At 39.5% G+C, this 24994-nt stretch overlaps 1 protein-coding gene across 1 annotated transcript; it reads right to left on the bottom strand.

Moving 5' to 3' along the window:
- Window positions 1-16548: 16548 nt before the first annotated feature.
- Window positions 16549-23182, bottom strand: LOC138425202 (butyrophilin-like protein 1). Its single transcript, XM_069562786.1, has 9 exons — window positions 23042-23182; window positions 22036-22386; window positions 21191-21472; window positions 20849-21049; window positions 20266-20286; window positions 20150-20176; window positions 19941-19967; window positions 18062-18088; window positions 16549-17350 (listed from the first exon to the last, which is right to left on the bottom strand). The coding sequence occupies exons 1-9, from the start codon at window positions 23115-23117 to the stop codon at window positions 16848-16850; spliced, it is 1515 nt and encodes a 504-aa protein (XP_069418887.1). The 5' UTR covers window positions 23118-23182; the 3' UTR covers window positions 16549-16847.
- Window positions 23183-24994: the final 1812 nt, after the last annotated feature.

Here is a 24994-nt window from a genome sequence, read left to right as displayed (position 1 = left end):
ATCCCAGGGACAGAGAAGCCTTGTGGGCTGCTGTCTATGGGGTTGCAGAGTCGGACATGACTGAAGCGACTTAGCAGTGGCAGCAGCAGCAATGATATATTTTACACAAAAAGAAGTGTAAAGTGTTCTCACTTCTTTTTGTTTATATTAGTATTCTTCTTGCTAAAGATCAACCAATTCCCTACCTATTTTCTCAGCCAAATGCCTGAGAAATGCCTGAGAGAACTGATTTTATCTACTTAATTACTATTGGTACCATGTGAGCAGAAAGTTTGGTCCAGCTCCCCTTCTAGGTAAATGGTCATTCCATCTACCGGTATTTTAGCTCCTTCATCCTATCTTCTTCCTCAAAAAGTGACCAGATCACCTGCCATTGTCTTATCTATCATGTATAATTATACTTCTTCTCCTAGCATTATACTGCAAATTCACAGGTAATGGTCAACAGCAATAACATTGCTAAATCAGATTTTTATTTTTCAACCAGTGTTCTTCAGTTTTCTACAGCATGGAATCTACCATTCCATTCATTTTTTAATATAAATTGATGTGTCTTTCTAAAACATTTCCTACATCCATTCCTATCCATAAGACTCTCATTCTCTGTCACTTCTTTGTCTTCATATTTTTCCACTACTGAGTATTGCTTTGAAAGCAAGAAAATTATTATGTATATGAAATACATGCATAAAATCATAATAAGTAAGGCAATGAGGAAAATTGTGTTCAATTTAAAAAATGACATATAATCATCATTGAGGAAGTCAATGTAACAAACTACATTATCTTTCCTGTTATATATGCATATTTTAGACTCTAAACAGATTAATCAATAATAGCAAAAATGTGTATGTGATAATACGGTCTTCTACATAAGGAAACACTGGAGAAACTTACCTGTACATATCAACCATTCTAATGAAAAAATAGCAGCAACAAAAAGGTCTTCACTACATATCGCAAAGCAGTCCAATGTTTAAAGTTAACATCAAAGTAGTCCAATGCCATATTCTTGCATAAAACAGTTTTAGAGCATTATATAAATCTTATGTTACAATAATTTGAATAATACCCCACTGATGGCCAGAAAAACTTTTTCCAATCTCTATCTGTTCATGAGTTGTCCTTGCTTATTTTTCCAAACAGAGATGGTTGCTTACTCACCTACAGTGGTATTATACATCAATTTTTTCAGGACTTACTATATATCAGAATATTAGCCACCACAAGTTGGATCTCTACTCCACTCCTAAATATTTCTAATTATTGCACATTAAAACATATTCACCATGGATATTAAAATTCATGAATATAAAAATATTAAAATAATATATTGGAATTCCACAGCAATGTGTTCCTTAAAAGAAGCCTTTATTTCATCGTTACATAGAGTGGCCAGTTTTGAGAGTAAAGTGTGTTAGTTGCTCAGTCACGTCCGATTCTTTGCAACCCCATAAACTGTAGCCTGCCTGCCAGGCTCCTCCATCCGTGGAATTCTCCAAGCAAGAATACTGCAGTGGGTAGCCATTCCCTTAGAGTAGCTTCCTGACCCAGGGTTTGAACAGAGGGCTCCTGCATTGCAAGCAGATTCCTTACTGTCTGAACCACCAGGGAAGCCAGTATGAGAGTATTAGTTTTCAGTTCTATGAGGTAATTTTTTATGACTTTAGAATGCAAATATCACACATTAATTGCTAATTGCTGATTATATTTTTGAAATAAGTGATGTTCTAATGACATACAGAAAAGAATGTATGGAAGTCAGATTGACCAGACTTGAGGGAGTGGAAATCCAAGTCTCATGCCTTGTACCCTGAGGTCCGCTCTATCTTTGTGACTCAAATGCTTTTGTTAGAAGCACTAGCTAGACATACAGGCTCTCTCTCTCTCTCTCTCTCTCTCTCTCTCTCTCTCTAACACATGCACACACAAAAGCACAAACAATATCAGCAGTATTAAAAAATAAAACTCACCTTTATGACTTTCATACATCATAGGTGATTTTCTATAGTGATCTATTGGATAAGTCGCCATTTTAAGAAGGAAGTTGTTTTACGTCAGTCACTTGTGGCCCAGAGAAAGTCTCAGCTTGGTGATGAGTTATGCTGGCAGGATTTTGAAATATCTTTGTGTCCCTTCTAAAAACACAGAGAGGGAGGAGATTATATGACCCAAGGCAATATCCCTGGATCAGAGAGAAGTTTCAGTCATATGAATCAGGTTTCTGGTTCTTGAGTGCTGCAGGTGCAGCATGGAATTAACCAGAAGCAGGAAAGGAGACCCTGTACTCTGAACCTTGTATGATCATAAAACAATACTTCAGAAGCAGTTATTCCTTTGAATAAATCTACAAATAACTGCATATGCACAGAAACTCAATTGATAAATCTCAGATTAGATTTCTTTTTTAATTTTTCTCTTCATGCAACTCAACCATAGAGTGTCTAGTGCTGAAACAGGAAGAACTTTTATGTTCACTTAATCATTTATGTAGACCAATTACATGCCAATTAAACTAAGCCAGAGTTGTTACTGCTTGACAATCCTGCCCAGGTCCTATCTCAGACTAATCAAATAGAAATTTCTCAGGGGTGGAAGGAAGGAAGAGAAGGCAGAGATATGAATCAGTAATTTAAAATATATTCTCAAGTGACTATACTGTGTCCTAGTGCTCCCATCTCAGTTGTGTCCCACTCTTGTATGCCCCCATGGATTGCAGCCCACCAGGCTCCTCTGGCCTTGGGATTTTCCAGACAAGAATACTGGTGTGGGTTGCTACTTCCTCCTCTGGAGATCTTCCCAACCCAGGGATTAAATCCTGATCTCTAGCATTGTAGGCAGATTCTTTACCTCTGAACCATTAGAGAAGCTCATTATACTGTACAACCCAGAATTAAGAAATGCAGTCTTAGGCTGGCTGACTTCTCCATGCCTCCTACCCCTTATTTGTCAGCTCCTGTTAAGCCCTCAAATCCAAGTGAGGCGGAAGGGAGTGTATTGTTCAAGGATCCTGTTATCAAACCAGCCACTCCTTATCCAAACAAATATTTTGAACTTCGTTCTTCTCAAGAGTTTCAATCACAATTGAGTTTTCCTGAATCTTATCACTGTCTTCATGAGTATAAAGACACCGATACCTCACTCAAAAATGTGTTGTATGTCACTAAAAATCATGAAGGTAGTTAATGTATAATTAATCTTTGAGTAAAGGTAGGGCTTAGTACTTAGTCCTAAACCCACACAGGACAAGTTATATTTTGAATCCATTGGTAAAACTTGCAGTTTGGACCTCAAAGCCCTGTTAACTAAAAAATGTATTTGCAATGTAAAAGTTGAGAGTTATGTTTTTTAAATTTATTTATTTATTTTAATTGGAGGCTAATTACTTTACAATATTGTGTTGTTTTTTGCCATACATTGACATGAAACAGCCATGGGTGTACATGTGTCCCCCATCCTGAACCCCCATCCCGCCTCCCTTCCTCAGGGTTGTCCCAGTGCACTGGCTTCAAGTGCCCTGTTTCATACATTGAACTTGGACTGGTGAACATATGGTAATATACATGTTTCAATGCTATTCTCTCAAATCATCCCATCCTCACCTTCTCCCACAGGGTCCAAAAGTCCGTTCTTTATATCTGTGTCTCTTTTGCTGTCTCACATATAGGGTCATCATTACCATCTTTCTGAATTCCATTATATGCGTTAATATACTGTATTGGTGTTTCTATTTCTGACTTATTTCACTCTGTATAATAGGCTCCAGTTTCATCCACCTCATTGGAACTGGTTCAAATGTGTTCTTTTTAATAGCTGAATAATATTCCATTGTGTATATGTACCGCAGCTTTCTTACCCATTCTTCTGCCGATGGACATCTAGGTTGCTTCCATGTCCATGCAGGAGATGTTGGTTCGATCACTGGGTTGGGAAGACACCCTGGAGAAGGACATGCCCACTCCAATATCATGCGAGGATAATTCCATGGACAGAGGAGCCTGGAGGGCTACAGTCCATGGGGTTGCAAAGAGTCAGACATGAGTGAGCAACTGAACTGAACTTAAAACAAACCTTTAAATATTCAAGCCAATTCTTGAGTAACTTAACTCTGTGCCAGAGAAATTTAGTACTCACAAAACAAAACAGAGGCCCCAGAAGTCAATGAATTAAGTTTAAATGTCCAACATCCTACAGAAAATTACTAGCTAGATGGAGGAGGAAAATACAATCAATAATTAGGAGAGAAGAACACAAAAGAAAAAGACCTGGAATAACAGATGAGGGAATTAAATAATAGTTTAAATATTTTTGTCTGAATTATTAATATGTTCACTAATTTAAAAAACATGAAACATTATGAGAGAAAGCAAAAAGTACAAAAAGGAAACAAGTAGAATGCTTTAGAATAAAAAATATAATGTTAGAAACTTTACTCAATACTGCATATGTTAGACACTGCAGAAGTAAATAACTAAAAATTAAGACAGAAATGAAATATAACCAAACGAAAGCACAGAGGTAAATGGCATCAACTGAATTGACACACATGTGTTTTAGATCCTCGAAGCATTGTAATGAGCAGGGAGAGTGAAGAAGAAATAATTGTCTAAATGTCCCCAAATTTTAAAAAACTAGAAAGTTACAGCTGGCCCCAAGCTGGGTAAACAAAAAGAGCTCCTCACCAAGGCACATTTTCTAAAATCTGGAAAACAGTCTGAGAAAAAGACATTTTACCATAAAATAAATAAGAATAAATTTCTTATAATTCTTTGTCATTAAATATGCAAACCAGAAGACTATCAAATCACAACTTGAAAGTCTGAAAAGGAAAAAGGAAAAAAAGAAAAACTAGAATTCTAAAGTTAGTGATATATCCTTCAAAATTAAGGAGGTATAAACTATTTTTTAAAACAAACAAATGCAGAGGCTTGTTTTACCAGAATAGTGCCACCACAAGATAGGAGGAGCCAATGTCTACACAGAACAAAAGACATAAAATGAAAAAAGAAGAATGGGAATTTATGGAAAGTAGGGAGACAGAAATGAGCAGAACTTAAATATGGAGAAGTACAACATCAGAATTTTTGATGTGAAAAATGGATATCCAGGAGCAGAGGGGGCCAATAAATGGCTTATAGATATTTTAAAAGACAGGGAATCATAGAGACATACAGAAACCTGTTGTATTAAAGGGCTTCAGAAGTAAAGGATATCAGAGAATTTACCAACTTTTTTCTGAAGATCTTTTGAAAAACATAAATGCAAAGATCAATGTCAATTTCATAAGACAGGCCCAAGATATGAAATTCAAACCTAATGAAATATTTGTTTTTAAAATTTACACTATTTGGATGCAGAAGACTACTCATGTTCACACACACAAAGAAGCACACAGGGAAGCAGTACTCACTTATTATTTGGTTTGTTTTCTTTTATTTGGTCCTAGGCTGCTGTTAAACACAGTCATTTCTCATATTGTCATAGCTACATTATGTAGAGTCATCTCAAACACTGTATTAGAGAAAACAGAATCACTGCTCTATAAATGCCTAGTATAGAATTAGGTTTATGGGTGTATCTATGCTCAAAGATTTTGTCCACTAGTTACTATGTAATTTTATTGAGTTTGAGTTTCTATTTTTAGCCAGCCTGAAAAAAGCTGATTTTCACTACATCATGTGGGGCAAAGGGAGGGAAAGCACTAAGTGACGGTAAAGGAAGTTTAAATCAAATGAACAAAATTTTACTTGGAGCAATCTTACATATACCTTGAATATGTTGATATTTCAAAGACATCTTGATAATATTTATGAAAATTCTACCTGTTCTCTTGACTGCAACAAGAAGACCAATCAAAGAAGTAATGATTGGGAAAACTAAATGGCAAATGAAATGAGTAAACTCAGTTGGAAAGATAAGCTAATAAGACAAACATCAGATAAAAATATGTGCTTATGTGAGTTGAGGAAGATGATCCTTGCTTGTTGAGGCAAGGGTACAAGAAACAGATGAAATAATGACAAGGTCCCCAGTGGAATACATTTTTGGTACTTACCTTTTTCGTATTCACTGTTCTCTAAAAAGTAGAAGGAAGGAAGAAACAGTTCATTCCAAATGAATGTGTTTTGTCAGGAACAGAGAAGAACAAAATTCAAAACCCTTTTATAATTTACTCTTTGATATATATTGACTTAGAGCTTCCCTCATGAGGAAGAGAAAGAATCTGCCTGCCAAGCAGGAGACCCAGGTTTGATCTCTGGGTTGGAAAGATTCCCTGGAAATGAAAATGACAACCAACTCCATTTCTTGCCTGGGAACTCTCAAGGACAGAGAAGCCTGTTGGTCTACAGTCTGTGGGGTCCCAAAAGAGCTGAACAACTTATTGACTAAAGAACGACAACATATTGACTCATATTTGTGAGAATTGGCTCATTAAAGTTCTAAAGGGCATTTCAACACCTCAAAGTGTTTTATGTTTTGTTTGTTTTTTGCATTACCCCACATGTTGGTTGGCACAAGAAGAGTTAAGATAGGCAATGAAAAATAAGAAAAGGAATGATAGGACTTCCACTGAATTAAATGATGTCCATCGTTCATCTTTAATTGAGTTTTTCAGACTAAAATGTACACACACATGAGACAGGTATGACACAAAAAGTGATAAGGAGGTGCACAGTAAAGGTACCCATCTGTCTAGCACTGTACATGTAGCAGCAGTTATAGAAAACCTCTAATGTACCTTGCAAAAATGTATTATTAAGTTATATTCTCTATGAAAATATAATTTTAAAATGTCTTCAGAAAAACAGAATGTTTAAATTTATGATGATATTCGGTTTCCTTTCGGAAATACCTCAGGACAATAGTTACATGTGTTCATCATATAAAATTTTCAAGAAATCTAGAGCTATGTTATACTTGAACTTCCATTAAGACTTAGTCCATCTACAAATATTTAAAAGGGTTAAAATTTGCCAATTTGATAACTGTGTCAATAAAATACAAACGAATAAATTATAAGTGTTATGATTGGTTATTTTATCTAAGGTAGGGAAAATTATTAATATATGTAACAATGAAAAGATGCTAGAAGTATTTCATAGCCATATGAATATATATATATTCAGTAAAACTTAGCATAAGGGAAACTATACCATCTAGCATTATTTCTAATTTTTGTTTATAACTCCATTTTATAATAGTTATACAAGATTATAATAGTTACACAAGGTAAATGTTTAAAAAATAATTATAAATCCATGTCAATGAGTACACAATATAGAAAGATATCATTTTTGACATCAATCACAAGAGAGAGGAGATAAAGCTGCATATATGTAGAGTACTTTTGACCCAATTGAAATTAAGTTGCTGTCAACTCAAAATACGTTGTTCAAACTTTTGGATATTAGATGCTACTCCATGCTCTGCACAAATAAAACATCCGTGGAATATACCAAAAAGGAAGTGATTAAGTAATTTCAATGTGTCACAATAAAAGGACAACTAATTCAGAAAAAGATAGTGATGAAAGACAAAAATCCTAAAGACAGAAATCAAGGAGCAAGAAGGTAAAAGTCTTTCTCAATCACTAATTATTTCAAATGTAAATAGACTAAACTCAATCAAAGGACATAGATTGGATGCATAGACTTAAAAAATATACAGTCATATGCTGTCTAAGAGTGACTAATTTTAGATACAAATACACACAGGTTGAAATTGAAATGATGGAAGAAAATGTTCCATTCAAATACTAACCAAGACAGAATTAAACTACTATCATCAAGAACAGACTTTAAAGCAAAACTTGTCAAAATAGTCAAAGTAGGACATTATATATTGATAAAAGTGTAAATCACCAAGAAGATATAACAAATATAAGCATGTGTGCACCAAATAGCAGATGCCTAGAATATATGAAGCAAACTGACGAAATTGGAGGAATTTGTGGTATTAACTGGAGACTTCAGTACTCCATTTTCAATAATGGATAGAATAACTAAGTAGAAGATTGATGAAGAAACAGAGGGTTGAACAGCATTAAACTAATCTGATTTAACAGATGTATACATTAAATTCTACTGAAAAACAGCATAATATGCATTTTTTCTAATGAACACATCATATTCTCTAGATGGACCATGTGCTGAGCCACACACACACACACACAAAGCCTTAATGAATTTTAAAATAATGAAGTCAATACAAAGTATCTTTGCTGATTACAATGGAATGAAGGTGGAAATCAATAATAAAAACGACTAGGAAAATCACTGCTCCACTCTTAAAACCTCTAAATAGTGCACATTAAAATGTTTTGATCATGCATGTTAATACTCACTTACAATTCCACATCAATCTATTATCTTAAAGGTTTGATTTCATTATTATGCAATGTGCTCAGCATGAGAGTACTGGTTTTCAATTTTGCAAGGTGATTTTTCACTACTTTCAGTCAGTTCAGTTCAGTCGCTCAGTCACATCCAACTCTTTGCGACCCCATGAATCGCAGCATGCCAGGCCTCCCTGTCCATCACCATCTCCCGGAGTTCACTCAGACTCATGGCCATCGAGTCCGTGATGCCATCCAGCCATCTCATCCTCTGTCGTCCCCTTCTCCGCCTGCCCCCAATCCCTCCCAGCATCAGGGTCTTTTTCAATGAGTCAACTCTTCGCATGAGGTGGCCAAAGTACTGGAGTTTCAGCTTTAGCATTATTCCTTCCAAAGAAATCCCTTCAGAATGGACTCCTTGATCTGAATGAAATCCCTGATCTCCTTCAGAATGGACTGGTTGGATCTCCTTGCAGTCCAAGGGACTCTCAAGAGTCTTCTCCAACACCACAGTTGAAAAGCATCAATTCTTCGGCACTGAGCTTTCTTCACAGTCCAACTTTCACATCCATACATGACCACAGGAAAAACCATAGCCTTGACTAGACAGACCTTAGTCGGCAAAGTAATGTCTCTGCTTTTGAATATGCTATCTAGGTTGGTCATAACTTTTCTTCCAAGGAGTAAGTGTCTTTTAATTTCATGGCTACAGTCACCATCTGCAGTGATTTTGGAGCCCCAAAAAATAAAGTCTGACACTGTTTCCCCTGTTTCCCCATCTATTTCCCATGAAGTGATGGGACCGGATGTCATGATGGATAGATTAAAGTGAAATTACTCAAGGAGTTTGAATTGTGAGAGAAGTTTCAGAATATTTGGGAAGCATATTACCAGAAGTATCACAGACATGATGCAGAGAAATATGGGAAGAGTGATAGTATCCACAAATTAAAGTGTGCTGAAAGAAGTGAGGTAGAAGAATAATCAATATATAATGAGATAGATGAGTGAGGTAAGAACTACTTAGAGATGGCTAATTAGGGAATGAGAAAACAGTTTATCCAGACCTAAGAGTAATAGCTCCAACCCCCAAGACTTGTACCCTGTGTTCTACTCTGTCTTTGTGCCTCAAATACTTTTATAGAGACACTAGGCATTTAAATTCATGAACACAAGCACATATAAACACCAACAATAACAGGGACAAAAATCAAACTCACCTTCTTTACTCATAAAGAGTTTTACAAACCAACTCATTGTCTGAGTCACCAACTCAGAAGGGAGTTTGATTCACATCTGTTGGTCCACAGTAATTGCCCAGCTTTCTTCTGATCTGGATTGCCAGAGCTTGAAATGTCTCTGTTATCCCTGTAACAGTACAGAAGAAAGGGACTGTACTATGCAGGGCTTATTCTTGGGATGGAGTGCTTCAGTCATGTGACCAGGTCTTTTGCTCCCAAGTGCTGTAGAGAATGGAGTTGTCTCAGAAGCAGGGAAGGAGACTCTGGACTTTTGTCTTTGTAGGATGATAAAGCAATATTCTAGTTGCAGGTTTCCATTTCCTCACTTGAATACACACACAAATGATCACATATATACAGAAAGTTCAATTATTAAGTGGCTTTTTTATTTCCTTTGTGCAGATAAAGCCCAGTGAGACTGCCTAGTACTAGAAAAGGAAGATATTTTATGTTCACTTAACAATTTATGAAAACCAATTAAACTTAAGCCAGGGTTGTTACAGAGAGGGCAATGATTCCATGTCCCTGTCCATTTTCCCTTCTGCAGTCCAAATTTAGTATTAGCCTTTATTCTTCTCAAATTCAGTGAACTTCTGAACTTTGCCTACTAGTGTAAACCTAGAGTCTGCTATGGAGTCTTCTTTGTATCTTTCTAATCCTTACATGGGTCCACATTCCTTTTATGGTGAAAAAATATTACATTGTGTGGCTGTACCACATTTTGTTTATCCATTCATCCATTGATAGACATTTGGGTTGGGTTCACTTTTTTGGCCATTATGAAAAATGCTGCTGCAAACACTTATGTACACATTTGTGTGTGTGTGTGTGTGTGAATATATACTTGAATTTCTCTTGGGGTGGAATTATACAGTCATAAGGACCTGGAATGTTAGGTCCATGAATCAAAGAAAATTAGACATGTTCAAGTAGGAGATAGTAAGAATAAACATCAACATCCTAGGAATCAGCAAAGTAAAGTGGATGAGAATGCGTGAATTTAATTCAGATGACCATTATATCTACTACTGTGGCAAGAATCCCGTAGAAGAAATGGAGTAGCCCTCATAATCAACAAGAGAGTCCAAAATGCAGTACCTGGGTGCAACCTCAAAAACGACAGAATGATCTCGGTTTGTTTCCAAGGCAAGCAATTCAACATCACAGTCATCCAAGTCTATGCCTCTACCACTAATACCAAAGAAGCTGATCAGTTCCGTGAAGATCTAGAAGACCTCCTCGAACTAACACCTAGAAAAGATATTCTATTCATCATCAGGGATTAGCATGCAAAAGTAGGAAGTCAGATATACTAAGAGTAACAGACAAATTTGGTGTTGGAGAACAAAATGAAGCAAGGCAAAGACTAATTGAATTCTGCCAAGAGAATACACTAGTCATAGCAAATACCCTTTTCAACAACACAAGAGACACCTTTACTCATGGACATTACCAAATGGTCAATCAGTCAATCAGCTCAGTCGCTCAGTCATGTCCAACTCTTTGTGACCACATGAATTGCAGCACACCAGGCCTCCCTGTCCATCATCAACTCCCGGAGTTCACTCAAACTCACGTCCATCAAGTCGGTGATGCCATCCCGCCATCTCATCCTCTGTCGTCCCCTTCTCCTCCTGCTCCCAATCCCTCCCAGCATCAGGGTCTTTTCCAGTGAGTCAACTCTTCACATGAGGTAGCCAAAGTACTGGAGTTTCAGCTTCAGCATCAGGCCTTCCAATGAACACCCAGGAGTGATCTCCTTTAGGATGGACTGGTTGGATCTCCTTGCAGTCCAAGGGACTCTCAAGAGTCTTCTCCAACACCACAGTTCAAAAGCATCAATTCTTCGGCACTGAGCTTTCTTCACAGTCCAACTCTCACATCCATACATGACCACTGGAAAAACCATAGCCTTGACTAGACAGACGTTTGTTGGCAAAGTAATGTCTCTACTTTTTAACATGCTGTGTAGGTTGGTCATAACTTTCCTTCCAAGGAGTAAGCGTCTTTTAATTTCATGGCTGCAATCACCATCTGCAGTGATTTGGAAGCCCCCCAAAAAATAAAGTCTGACACTGTTTCCTCATCTATTTCCCATGAAGTGATGGGACCAGATGCCATGATCATTTTCTGAATGTTGAGCTTTAAGCCAACCTTTTCACTCTCCTCTTTCACTTTCATCAAAAGGCTTTTTAGTTCCTCTTCACTTTCTGCCATAAGGGTGGTGTCATCTGCATATCTGAGTTTATTGATATTTCTTCTGGCAATCTTGATTCCAGCATGTGCTTCTTCCAGCCCAGCATTTCTCATGATGTACTCTGCATATAAGTTAAATAAGCAGGGTGACAATTTGCAGCCTTGACGTACTCCTTTTCCTATTTGGAACCAGTCTGTTTTTCCATATACAGTTCTAACTGTTGCTTCCTGACCTGCATACAGGTTTCTCAAGAGGCAGGTCCGGTGGTCTGGTATTCCCATCTCTTGAAGAATTTTCCCCAGTTTATTGTGATCCACACATTCAAAAGCTTTGGCATAGTCAATAAAGCAGAAATAGATGTTTTTCTGGAACTCCCTTGCTTTTTCGATGATCTGGAAGATGTTGGCAATTTGATTTCTGGCTCCTCTGCCTTTTCTAAAACCAGCTTGAACATCTGGAAGTTCACGGTTGATGTATTGCTGAATCTTGGCTTGGAGAATTTTGAGCATTACTTTACTAGCATGTGCTGCTACAGTTAAGTCACTTCAGTGGTGTCTTACTCTGTGTGACCCCATAGATGGCAGCCCACCAGGCTCCCCTGTCCCTGGGATTCTCCAGGCAAGAACACTGGAATGGGTTGCCATTCCCTTCTCCAAAAAAAAACTAGCATGTGAGATGAGTGCAATTGTGTGGTAGTTTGAGCATTCTTTGGCATTGCCTTTCCTTGAGATTGGAATGAAAATTGACCTTTTCCAGTCCTGTGGCCACTGCTGAGTTTTCCAAATTAGCTGGCATATTGAGTGCAGCACTTTCACAGCATCATCTTTCAGGATTTGAAATAGCTCAACTGGAATTCCATCACCTCCACTAGCCTTGTTCATAGTGATGGTTTCTAAGGCCCACTTGACTTCACATTCCAGGATGTCTGGCTCTAGGTGAGTGACCACACCATCGTGATTATCTGGCTCATGAAGATCTTTTTTTGTACAGTTCTTCTGTGTATTCTTGCCACCTCTTCTTAATATCTTCTGCTTCTGTTAGGTCCATAACATTTCTGTCCTTTATCAAGCCCATCTTTGCATGAAATGGTCAATACCAAAATCAAATTGATTACATTCTTTGTAGCCAAAGAATGGAGAAGCTGTATACAGTCAGCAAAAACAAGACCGGGAGCTGACAGTGGCTCAGATCATCAGCTTCTCATAGCAAAATTCAGGGTTAAACTAAAGAAAACTGGGAAAAACACTAGGCCAGCCAGGTATGACTTAACTCCCATATGAATTTTCAGTAGAGGTAATGAACAGATTCAAGGAACTAGATCTAGTTAACAGTGTGCCAGAACTATGGACAGAGGTTCGTAACACTGTACAGGAGGCAGTGAACAAAATCATCCTCCCAAGAAAAGAAAAGCAAGAAGCCAAAGTGATTATCTGAGGAAACTTTACAGAAAGCAGAAAAATGAAAAGAAGTGAAAAGCAAGGGAGAGAGGGAAAGGTGCATCCAATTAAACACAGAGTTTCAGAGAATAGCTAGGAGAGATAATGAGTCCTTCTTCAATGAACAGTACTTAATAATAAGAAAACAACAAAAAGGGAAAGACTGGAGATCTCTTCAGGAAAATTGGAAACATCAAGGGAGCATTCTGCCCAAAGAAGGGCACAATAAAGGATAAAAATGGTAAAGTCCTACTAGATGCTGAAGAGATCAAGAAGAGATGGAAAGATTACCAGGAAGAACTGTATTAAAAAAAATCTTAATGAACTGGATTACTATGATGGTGTAGTTAGTCAACCGGAGCCAGACATTCTAGACTGTGAAGTCCAGTAGGTGTTAAGCAGCACTGCTGCTAATAAAGCTAGTGGATGCGATGAAATTCCAGCAGAACTATTCACATCCCTAAAGGAGGATGCCATCAAGGTTTTGCATTCATTACGTCAGCAAATCTGGGAGATCAGGAGTGGTCACAGGACTGGAAAAGATCAATCCTCATCCCAATTCCCAAGAAGGGTAGTATCAAAGAATGTGCTAACCACCGGACAATTGCATTCATCTCCCATACTAGTAAGGTCATGCTTAAAATCTTGCATGCTAGGCTTTAGCATTATGGGAACCAAGAAGTTCCAGATGTCCAAGGTGGGTTCAGAAAAGGAAGAGGAACTACAGATCAAATTGCCAACATTCACTGTATTCTAGAGAAAGAAAGGGAATTTCAGAAAAACATCTATCTCTGTTTCATCAACTATGCTAAACCTTTAACTATGTGGATCATCACAAACTGTGGAAAGCTCTTAAAGAGACAGGAATATCAGACCATCTTATTTGTCTCCTGAGAAACCTGTATGCAGGTCAAGAAGCAATAGTTAGAACCCTGTATGTATGGAACAACTGATTGGTTCAAGATCGAGGAAGGAGTACAACAGGGCCTTCAGCTGTTACCTTGCTTGTTAAACCAATATGCTGAGGACATCATGAGAAATGCTAGGTTGGATGAGTTACAAGCTGGATTCAAGATAGATGGGAGAAACATCAACAACCTCAGATATGCAGACAATATCACTCTAATGGCAGAAAGTGAAGAGGAACTAAAGAGCCTCTTGATGATGGTGAAGAGGAGAGTGAAAGAGCTGGCTTAAGAATTAAACATTAAAAAAAAACTAAGATCATGGCATCTAGCCCCATTACTGAATGGCAAATAGTAGGGGAAAAAGCAGAAGTAGTAACAGATTTCCTCTTCTTGGGCTCCAAAATCACTGTGAATGGTGACTGCAGTCATGAAATCAGAAGACAATTGCTTCTTGGCAGGAAAGCGATGATGAACCTAGACAATGTATTGAAAAGCAGAGATACTACTCTGCTGACCAAGGTGTGTATAGTTAAGGCTACGGTCTTCCCAGTGGTCATGTACGATTATGAGAGCTGGGCCGTAAAGAATGCAGAATGCCAAAGAATTGATGCCTTTGAACTGCGGTGCTGGAGAAGACTCCTGAAAGTCCCTTGGACAGCAAGGAGATCAAACCAGTCCTTCTTAAGGGAGATCAACACTGAATATTCACTGGAAGGACTGATGCTGAAGCTGAAGCGCTAGTATTTTGGTCATCTGATGGGAAAAGATGACTCACTGGAAAAGTCCCTGGTGCTGGGGAAAATCAAGGGCAGAAGGAGAAGAGGGCATCAGAGGATGAGATGGCTGGAGAGCATCACTGATGCAATGAACATGAACTTGGGCAAACTCCAGGAGACAGTGAAGGATAGGGAGGGCTGGCGTGCTGTAGTCCATGGAGTGGCAAAGAGTCCAAAATACACTGGGCAACTGAACAACAACAATGGTAATTCTACATTAACTTATTGAGAAACTTCTAAACTATTTTCCACAGTGACTGTATTATTTTACATTTCTCCACATTCTTTCCAACACTTGTTATTTTCCACTTGGTGAGGGGGGAATGTAGGGAGGACATAGAGCATCTGTCTTAGAGGGGATGATGTGTCTGACTCTTTGCAACCCCATGGATTCTATAGTCCATGCAGTTCTCCAGGCCAGAATGCTGGAGTGGGTAGCTCTTCCCTTCTCCAGGGGATCTTCCCAACCCAGGGATCCAGCCCAGGTATCCTGCATTGCAGGCAAATTCTTTACTGGCTGAGCCACTGGAGAAGCCCACATTGTGGTTTACATTTCCCAAATAACTAATTGTGTTTCACATTTTTCCAGGTGTTTATTGACCATTTGCACATCTTCTTCAGAGAAATATCTGTTCAAATCATTTGTTCATTTAAAAACTTGAATTGCTTTTCTTTTTATTATTTAGTATTACAAATTATATAGTCTTCATACTATGATGAATAATTTGTAAATATTTTCTCTCCTTCTATGAGTTGCCTCTTCACTTTTTTGATCGTGTCTTTGGGTGCACAAAACTTTTAGCAAAGTCAAATTTATGTTTTTCTTTGTTTGGTTGCACTTTTGGTGTCATAACTAAGAAACCTAAACCAAGTACCTAAACCAAGATTTACACCTATGCTTACATTTAGATCTTTAATTCATTTTGAGTTGATGTTCCACATATGATGTGAGATAGAAGGCAGCTTCATTCTTTTGCCTGTAGATGTTACTTTCCCTTCACTATTTATACCTCAGTGTGCTCTTATTTGACTCTGGTTTCCCCAGACGTCCATCATCTTGAGATCATCACATTTGTTAGAACTGGATTGTGATTGATATTTATTTTTTCTTTATCAAATTATCCTTGCATTTAAGATATAGTTTAGTTGCTCTTCAAATTATAGTTTAACTTTTCTCCTTCAACATTTGAAAATAAAACTCTTCAGTCATTTTTGTTCAGTGCTTTTGTGCATCTAATTTTTGTTTGAACAGTGCTACTAAAGTGTGATCCATGTGTGCATGTATGCTAAGTCACTTCAGTCATGTCCAGCTCTTTTTGGCCCCATGGATGGTAGCCTGCCCGACTCCTCTGTCCATGGGATTCTCCAGGTAAGAATACTGGAGAGGGTTGCCATGCCTTCCTCCAGGGATCCTCCTGACTTAGGGGTCAAACCCACATCTCCTGAGTCTCCTGTATTACAGGTGGGTTCTTTCCCACTAGTGCCACCTGGGAAGCCCCAAAAGTGTGATCCATAGATCAGTGCATATTTGTAAACTGTTTCTTACTAATTCTTCATGAAACAAATATAGAAAGAAAGTATTACAACATTTAGAGTGAATTGATAGAAAATGTTAGGTGTATGATATTTAATAATAAAATTACCACTCATATGTCTTTGCATTCACTTCATCATTTCTAGTAGTTTATTCAGAAAAGTATGCCTGTGATATATAATATATAATGCAAAAAACATTTACAACAACCATAAGATGGGGAAAAGATTCTTCTCTGCAAATTGTTTGAGAAACACTGCTTGATGTGGCTGGAAACTTTGGTCATGCAGATTCATGGAGACTTAAACCAAGAGGCCTCATAATCGGTGGTCCTGAGGACACCCATCAAGACTGGAATCCTTGGGTTTACAAAAAATGGGCTACCATCTGCACAATTTATAGGTTCTTATTCTAAGTCACTCAATATCTTGCAGCTGGGGAGAACTCCATGGATTTCAGTTTGAAGTAAGGATAGACTGACCCAGAGAAGTTGGCATGGCTGAAGGAGAAGATGTGGGTTTCATCAGTCATGTCATAGAAAGAAATGTCACTATCCTCATAATCCAAGAAAATCACAATCTTTAGTGGACACTTTTCAATTTGGAGAGGCTCTTTCTGGAAAATGTCTTGGCGAGAACAAGTGAGAGCCCTGTATTCACATCCTCTCTTCTCTAAGACATTGAACTTCATCTTCTCTAGATCACTGAGTAACCCACTCCTTTCTGTGGGCTCCTCAAAAATGCCTAGAGTCCATTCATCAATGTCCTCAATGTCCACCTCCCAGTAATATCTCCCCTTAGTGAATCCTTGATCAAGTGTGAGAATATTGCCACCTCCTTGCTTTTTACATAATATTGCCTGAGGTTCCCTTCTGAAGTCAGAATTGTTCTGATGAACATTTTCATGATTTTCAATCACAAGAACTGGAAGAAATAAAAAGGAAAGGATAAAGCCAAGATTGCATATTTCAGAAAACTGTTGTACAAGGGAAACTTTAACAAAACAGAGAATGTGTAAGGAGTGGTGAAAAGAACACCTCTCCTCTGAAGGTGTGTGCGTTGGGGGAGGTGGAGCTGGGTGGGAGGGGTTTGATGTGTTCTCTTGGTACTTGTTCTTGCTACCCACTCTATGCTACTTGTCTTATCTTTGCCATGGTCAGTGTTTTGACAGAGTGCCAGTGTGTGCATGGATCTTGAAATGTTTACTGAAGAACGATGTTCCTGCCATGTTCTTTGCAAATTAGTCCTATTTTCCTCAGTTAGTCATAGGGTCCATGTAAGCTGACCTCTCTACAAAGAACAGCTGAATTGTTATTTTGAGCCCTTTTTACTTAGTGTGGGGTCTCCTCAGCTGAGGGGCTATGTTAATTTGTTTCAGAACCAAGTGGACCCCACAGACAGGGAAGCTTTGTCAGTATTTGAAAGGGGAAGCACGACCAGAGTAGCTAATCCTAGCAGCAGTTGTCAGTTCAGGCTAACATTGAACGCTTTCCATGTCCTCCTTCCCTTTACCAGAACAGTAGTGCCTGTCTTTTCAACTAGGAAAGGATGTTAGGAAGCATAAGCAGGGTCTCAGAGGAAATCTCAGAGGGCAGGTTAGAAGGGGGTCAAAAAGATAAATAAAGAACCACTTACCAGGTTCAAACTGTTCCTTCCTCCAGTCTGAAAAAGAGCAACATGAATTGAAACCAGACAAAAGTATACCCAGGGGATGAAAAGGAGATAAGATGACTTTCCTGACTCATCACCTTCTCATGTGACTTTCCCTTCCTCCTCTAAACTCCTCAAATTCTGGTAGTGTCCAAAAACTACAGGACAAGTAGTATGCATTCTGTGCTCTCAGATTAGAAGCTATCACATAATTCAGCCTGAAGCTGGGGCTGTTCTCCAACCTAAGCCAGGTTTGGAGACCCCAGGAGTAGGGTCTGACACTCTACATGCCGCTCTACTGTGCTCTCCAGACCTCTGTGGGCCTCCTCATTGATGATGAGAGCTATAAAATATATTTTTAATTTAATTCTATTCTATGCCTCCTCTAAACCCCTCTATCTATTTACAGTTTTTCTGGCCTATGATCTCCTTAGAGTTTAAGTTTATGACCAAAGCATTTAAATGAGCCCTTATTACTCTGACCCAGATTGTAATCAGATAGCTTCTATTTTTCTCCAGAGACAGATTCCTAATGGGAAAAATAATTGCATCTGCTTCTGCCTGTGGCCACTTCTCTTATAACAGGCCTTGTGATTTTATTTGAAGATCGGGTATTCTCATTGAGTCTTGAGACAATAGGCAGATAAGGACCCATCCATAATTCTTGGCTGGAGCAGCTCTGTGGTCTCTCACTAAACTGGCCTCCTGTCAGAAGTGTAGCACTCGGATGCATGGAATCTATAAATATATGAGTCAAGGAGGACATCAGAGATCATGTATTCCAGTCTCTTTATCTAAAGAGATAAATACACTGAGAAATATAAGAAATATAAAAACAAGAAATATAAAACAACCCAACTTCCCAGTTGTAATTGACAAATTTGGAATTAAAAGTGTCAAAAGTTATCCTTAGTACTTTGTTCACTCCTTTAGAAACACAGGAGCATTTTTCAGTATCTCATAAAAGAAAACCCTTAACAAAACTGCTTAATCAGCTTTAATCCTTGGGAGGAGTTCCTCTGACCTTCTCTTATCAGAGCGCTCATCAGGCTGTGTGTAGTTGCCTGGTCCCTAATTTCCTTCCCCCAGTGGACTTTAAGTTCCACAAGGTCAGAGATAATAACTTGTGCCACCAACATCTAGCATGCCTGGCATATAAAAATTGCATAGATATATATTCAAGGAATGCCCTAGTGTGTTTTTGAGATCCAATACCATATTCCACATACACACAAACAGAAACAAATAAGTTATAAACCTACAGAATACATAGACACAGATTTCAGAAGGTATAAAAATAGCCAATTCCCCCTACCTCCAGATAAACATATTTATGCAGAAGATATTAAAATATTTTGAAAAACTGTTTTTCAACTTTTTCATACATAAATCTTCTGCCCCTATATTGAATTTTACTTTCTGTATTTCAAATAGGTAAAATAAGTAAAATCATAGTTAAGATACTTTTCTGAATATAAAATATATTTTCTGATATTTTAAACTTTTTTTGCAGAGCAAAAATGCTGACATAATATGTTCTTTATTCTTCCCAAATCTCCTCAAAGTCACCCTGAGTTCCATCATTCTCTTCTCCATGGGGGAAGGGCTAACAATTCACATTCATGCTGTATCCTACCCCAGTCATGTAGTGGAACTGACTAGTCAGCAGTTATTTCTCCTTCATTATCAGCTCTGGAAGACAACTGGTTATTTGAGTCTCCAAATACAAAATACTACAGAGTGATACCAAATAAAAATTTCACAACTTTCAAGTGTGTGTACGTGTATTTATATTTATGACTCTGCTTATTATGCTCAGAATACCAGAGGCATTTGGCAAGACGAGGGCCAGAGGTTTACGTACCAGGATATATCAGGGCCTTCTTCCAGTCTAAAACAGAACAAATACAGGAAAGACAAGATGAGACATTAATCTGCAACCTCAAATTTGTCTTCCTTTCCATAATTTCTCTTCCACTAATCATCATGAATCCTTTAGCCTTTTCTCTGAGAATAGGGAACTGAGAACTTGTTGGACATCAGGACATCAATTGACATGACTGAGTTGCTTACCTTTGTTGTATAATGCTTTTCGTTGTTCTGAAAGAAACAATATTCAGTGAGAGACCCAGAACAGGTGTGAAAGGGGTACAAATTCCACACAGGGCATGAGAAGAAGTAAGACTCACCGAGATCTTCTTCAAGCTTCCCTGAAAGAGAAAGAGATAGAAAATCCATCAAATTGAGTTTTAGTTGCTCCTGAGCCCAGTGAGTAGCTAAGTGAACTCAATTTGACCTTCTCTTAAGGATCCCTTAGTTAATTAAGCAGGTGAGAAAGATTAACGAATATCTTTGTCAAATGTAAAAGGGCAAGCTCTAAGAAAAGTTATGTGGGAAGAATCCTGGAGTCACACAGGAAGGGAAGTGCATGCTTCCTGGGAGTTTGATTTCTTAGGTGTTTCTGGAGCTTATTTTTGAAGGATAAAAAAGGAAGAGAAGATAAAGGAAGGCATTTCTGCAAAGAGAAACAGGTTGGGGTACAGAGGCTTGAAAGGGCATGGTATGGATTGGAGGTTTATGACCACTGCCCACAGATCTCCTAACTTCCCACGTGGTTTTCTCCTTTGCATAGGACTCCCAGGTCCGTGGAATTCTTGGCACCCTGTGTTTTCCTCAGGATTCTTGAACAATTTTTTCTTTCCCCATCTACCCTGCACACACAGCATCTGCAGCTTTTCCAGGAACCTCTGATTTGACTTGCTGCCGATTTACTTTTGACTGAATGTGCCTCTTCCTTTTCCTTCGCCACCTTGTCTCTTTCATGAGATGCTTCCTTCTTTTTCTCTGCTTCTCTGGTTTTGGCTCTATGTTCTCTCCAGCCAGTGTAGCTGATCCCGATGAGGAGAAGCAGCAGCACAGGGAGGGTCCCAGCCAGGGCTGTCTTCCATGGAGACGTTCTGGGGAAGAAGGGCTCTGACACAGGCATGTGGAGACACAGTGAGAGACCGACCTGGAGGAAGCCCCGCCCTCTCTCCAAGGCTCCCTTCAGCCCTCCTTCACTCCTCCCTGCCTGGAAGACACCCAGCACTGCCTCGGGGTTTGTGCCTGACTGACCTGGAAGGAAGATGGCTGACGCTTTCTCCTGGCCAGAGACGGGGTTCTGGATGGAGCAGGTCACATTGCCCAGAGAGCTGTCTGTGACCACAAGAGATGCCTCCACATGGAAGAGCCCATCTCCATCTTGAGTCTGAGATTCAGAGAGGGATAGTAGCTTCTCTCCCGCTGTGTCTCTCCACTGCACCCAGGGTTTGGGGAACCAGCCACCGGAGGAGCACAGAACTTGGATCCCATGATCCTCAGGCCCCATCATGCGAACGTGAGGGGCAGAGCCCAAGCCTGAGGAAAAAAGACATGTCCCTGAGGCCTGTGGTCCCTTGGGGCTCAGGAGTCCCTGAGGCTAAAGGTCTAATTGCCCATCACTAGGCTGATAAGTAAACTGAAGCTAGAGTTCAAAACTGCTCACAGTCAGCATTAGGCTTACCTCTGATTCTGAAATCAATATTAAGTTGATTCTGAAATCAACTTAATGCGTTTGCACTGTACTAGGACTGAGAGAGCTTTTGGGTCATTCCAAGCAGAAAAAAACTCGGGGACAATCAAAGAAAAAGTGAGTTTAATTCCACAAGTTTTCTTTCTCTTCTGACTGGGTAAAAAAATATTTGCAGGTACCAGTATCTATCTGAATTAATACAAATTAATAAACTTTTGAGATCTTTTTGGATACCAAAATATCTACAGAAAGATTGCCTCCTTTGCTGTTTAAAAGCCGAGAATGTGGTTTTGTCCTCATTGTACAGTTTAGGAGGCTGACATTCTGCAAGGCAACATATGGACGATCCTAAGAAACACCAGTCTAGGGATCCAGATGTTCTCAACATAGATATGCTAAGTTAACATACCTATCACATACAGCTCCACAACAGCTTCCCGGGAGATGTGACCATCACTAAAATGACACCAATATTGGCCATCATCAGAGGCACGGACGTGTTGGATCAGCAGGGCCACAGCCCCTCTGCCGATGGAGTCCTCCACCAACTCTGTCCTACCACGGTATTCCAGCATTTGCTCCCCGTCTTGTTCCTGCCCATTCTGGTACATGAGCACCACTGGGGAGAGCTGGGTTCGGTACCACCGGATCTGCATGTGGGCTGCACTCTGCTCGGGGGACAACTGGCAGGGCAGAGTGGCATCTGCTCCTAGTGAGACCTTGATGGGCTGAGCTGGTCCCATCACAGAAAACCCAGACACTGCATGAAAATCAGAGACAGATTAGGGGAAGCAGTAGGGGAGGAGATGAGATGGTAGACCCACCTGCACTTCTTAATGTGAGACCCGAATGTATTTTTCTTGTTTGTGTTTTTTGATATCCAATTAAAGAGACAGTATCAGAAAATGTCATTATTGAGACATGGCTGGTTATCTTCAAACCTGGAGTCTGAAAATTTCAACTTGAGGGGTGCCTTTTACTTTATGAAAGACGGATTCATGTCCCAGAAAGAATAAACGGTTTGTCTAAGATTATAACCAGCTCAGGGATCCTGAGTCCAAATTCTTTGTTTTCAAATTTGGGTTTTCTTGGCAGTATAAACTTTACAAAGTATATTTTAACAAACAGTTACATCAAATTTAAACATCACTAAGATCACTTATACTCAGTAAAGATTTAGAAAAATATTATAGCTGTGATTTTTATGAGGTCTGCTCAAATGATGTTGATGTGAAGGAGATTGCTCCCACCCTTCACCTGACTTGTCAAGCCTTCTGTTGGCAGCAGACAGGGCCATAATTTTCCCAGGCATAACTGCCTTTGAGAGGGTGCAGAATGGGACTGGTGGACCTACTGTATAAGAAGAGCCACTGAAAACAAACCAACAAATGAAAGGTATGAGGGAAAACACTGACCTGGGGAGCCCCACATGGACACCCAGAGGAGAGCAGGGAGAACACCAGCAGGAAAGAGGCCAGGAAAACCTGCCATCTCCTTCAGAGCAGAACATGGAGCACCCTGGAAGCACAAAACTTTCACTCTGAGGATGTTGAGAAGGTGGTGAGAAGCCAGCCGAGCGAAAGTTCTCAGAAAAAAAAAAAAAATCCCATGTGCAAAGACTTACTTTTATACACGGGATTTTGGCTGTTTTCCCTTACAGACCTTGAGACAAACACCACCAACTCCCAACCGCTCCCATGGGTTTTTTTTTTTTTTTTCTCCTTCCCTCTTTTGTTTTTCTGAAAACCGTTTCCCCAGCAGGTGTAGGAAACGGTAAACCGTTCTCTCGTGTCCTGTGGGCTTGCTTGCTTATCTATGGATTCACCACCTCGCCAGGGCTCTCTTGAAATTGAAAACCTTGAGTTCAACGTGGAGAAATGAAGTCAGACACAAAATTCATCCACTTTCCTCAATCAGACTCTTTCTCCTCTCCCTTCACTTGTTCAGTCATTCATATATTAATTTATTTTGACCACAAACACTCTTGTAGCTTAATTCCTGAAAGGGAAGGGAGTTTTCTCACCACAGGAGCTCAGAGCTCAAGCCCTTCTTTCTTCAGGACCCACATGTCCCACAGACACACCTGCACATCCCCACATGCGTTTTTCTCACCATCCAGGTTGAGCCAAGGGGGGTTTCTGGACCAAGCTCCTGGTCTCCTTAGTGCACCTACACGATCTGGCTCCAGACACAATTTGCACCTGGTTGTTCTCGTGGTCAGCATCCAAGGGTGTGGGTGCAGGTGATGAAAACGGCAGGTTTATAACCCATTCCTCGATTAAGAGACTATTCTTAGTAAGGAGGACAAATAAGGCTGCCAAGAAGAATGGGCATTTGAATGCCTCTTCTGGAATGGGTTTAAAGAGAAAGTCTCAGCCTGCTTCCAGCACTACTACTAACTTTGAAAGAGGAAGTAATAGTTCATCCCAGAGGACTTTGGACTGGGCTGAGCCACAGAATGATAGAAACTAAAGTTGCTTTGATCGACAGTGTTCATTATGGCTCCCTGCTCCCACCTGCAAAGAACAGAAATTGCATTAGCTGGGGAGAAAGAATCATCTTCCTGTACAATATCTAAGTCAGTGGGTCATCCAAATGCTTGATTCACAAATTTAGATGATTCAGAGAATAAACCCAATAGTAGCACACTTCCTCCTACCACACCATAGCTGACATTGGAAGCCATGTGCAGAACTGCATGGGGGACAATAAGACATCAGGAATGGAGGACTCTGTGCTCTGAGAATATTAGGGCTCCGTTTCCAAAAAACCTTAGAGTTCCCCAACATAGAATAGATGTAAAAACACAGCAATAGAGTGCCAGATACAAAATACTCACACAGAGTTTTCTTCCCATTTCACAGTATTTCCAAGCTTAATTCATTTTTTTTCATGTCACACAGATTTACAGATAATCAGGGACAACAGAGGCAATTGCATAAATATTAATATGTAAGTCTGAACAAATGAATACCAAAATCCTAAATAAATATTCTCTGGAGATCAGTTCAGTTCAGTCACTCAGTCATGTCCGACTCTTTGCAAACCCATGAATCGCAGCACACCAGGCTTCCCTGTCCATCACCAACTCCCAGAGTTCACTCAAACTCACATCCATTGAGTGAGTGATGCCATCCAGCCATCTCATCCTCGGTCACCCCCTTTTCCTCCTGCCCCCAATCCCTCCCAGCATCAGAGTCTTTCCAATGAGTCAACTCTTCTCATGAGGTGGCCAAAGTACTGGAGTTTCAGCTTTAGCATCATTCCTTCCAAAGAACACCCAGGACTGATCTCCTTTAAAATGGACTGGTTGGATCTCCTTGCAGTCCAAGGGACTCTCAAGAGTCTTTTCCAGCACAAAAAGCATC

The sequence above is a fragment of the Ovis canadensis genome, chromosome 20, assembly GCF_042477335.2.
Source record: "Ovis canadensis isolate MfBH-ARS-UI-01 breed Bighorn chromosome 20, ARS-UI_OviCan_v2, whole genome shotgun sequence".
Lineage (NCBI taxonomy): Eukaryota > Metazoa > Chordata > Mammalia > Artiodactyla > Bovidae > Ovis > Ovis canadensis.
The sequence above is the reverse complement of the archived record's forward strand: the minus strand, read 5'-3'. Positions and strand labels throughout refer to the sequence as shown.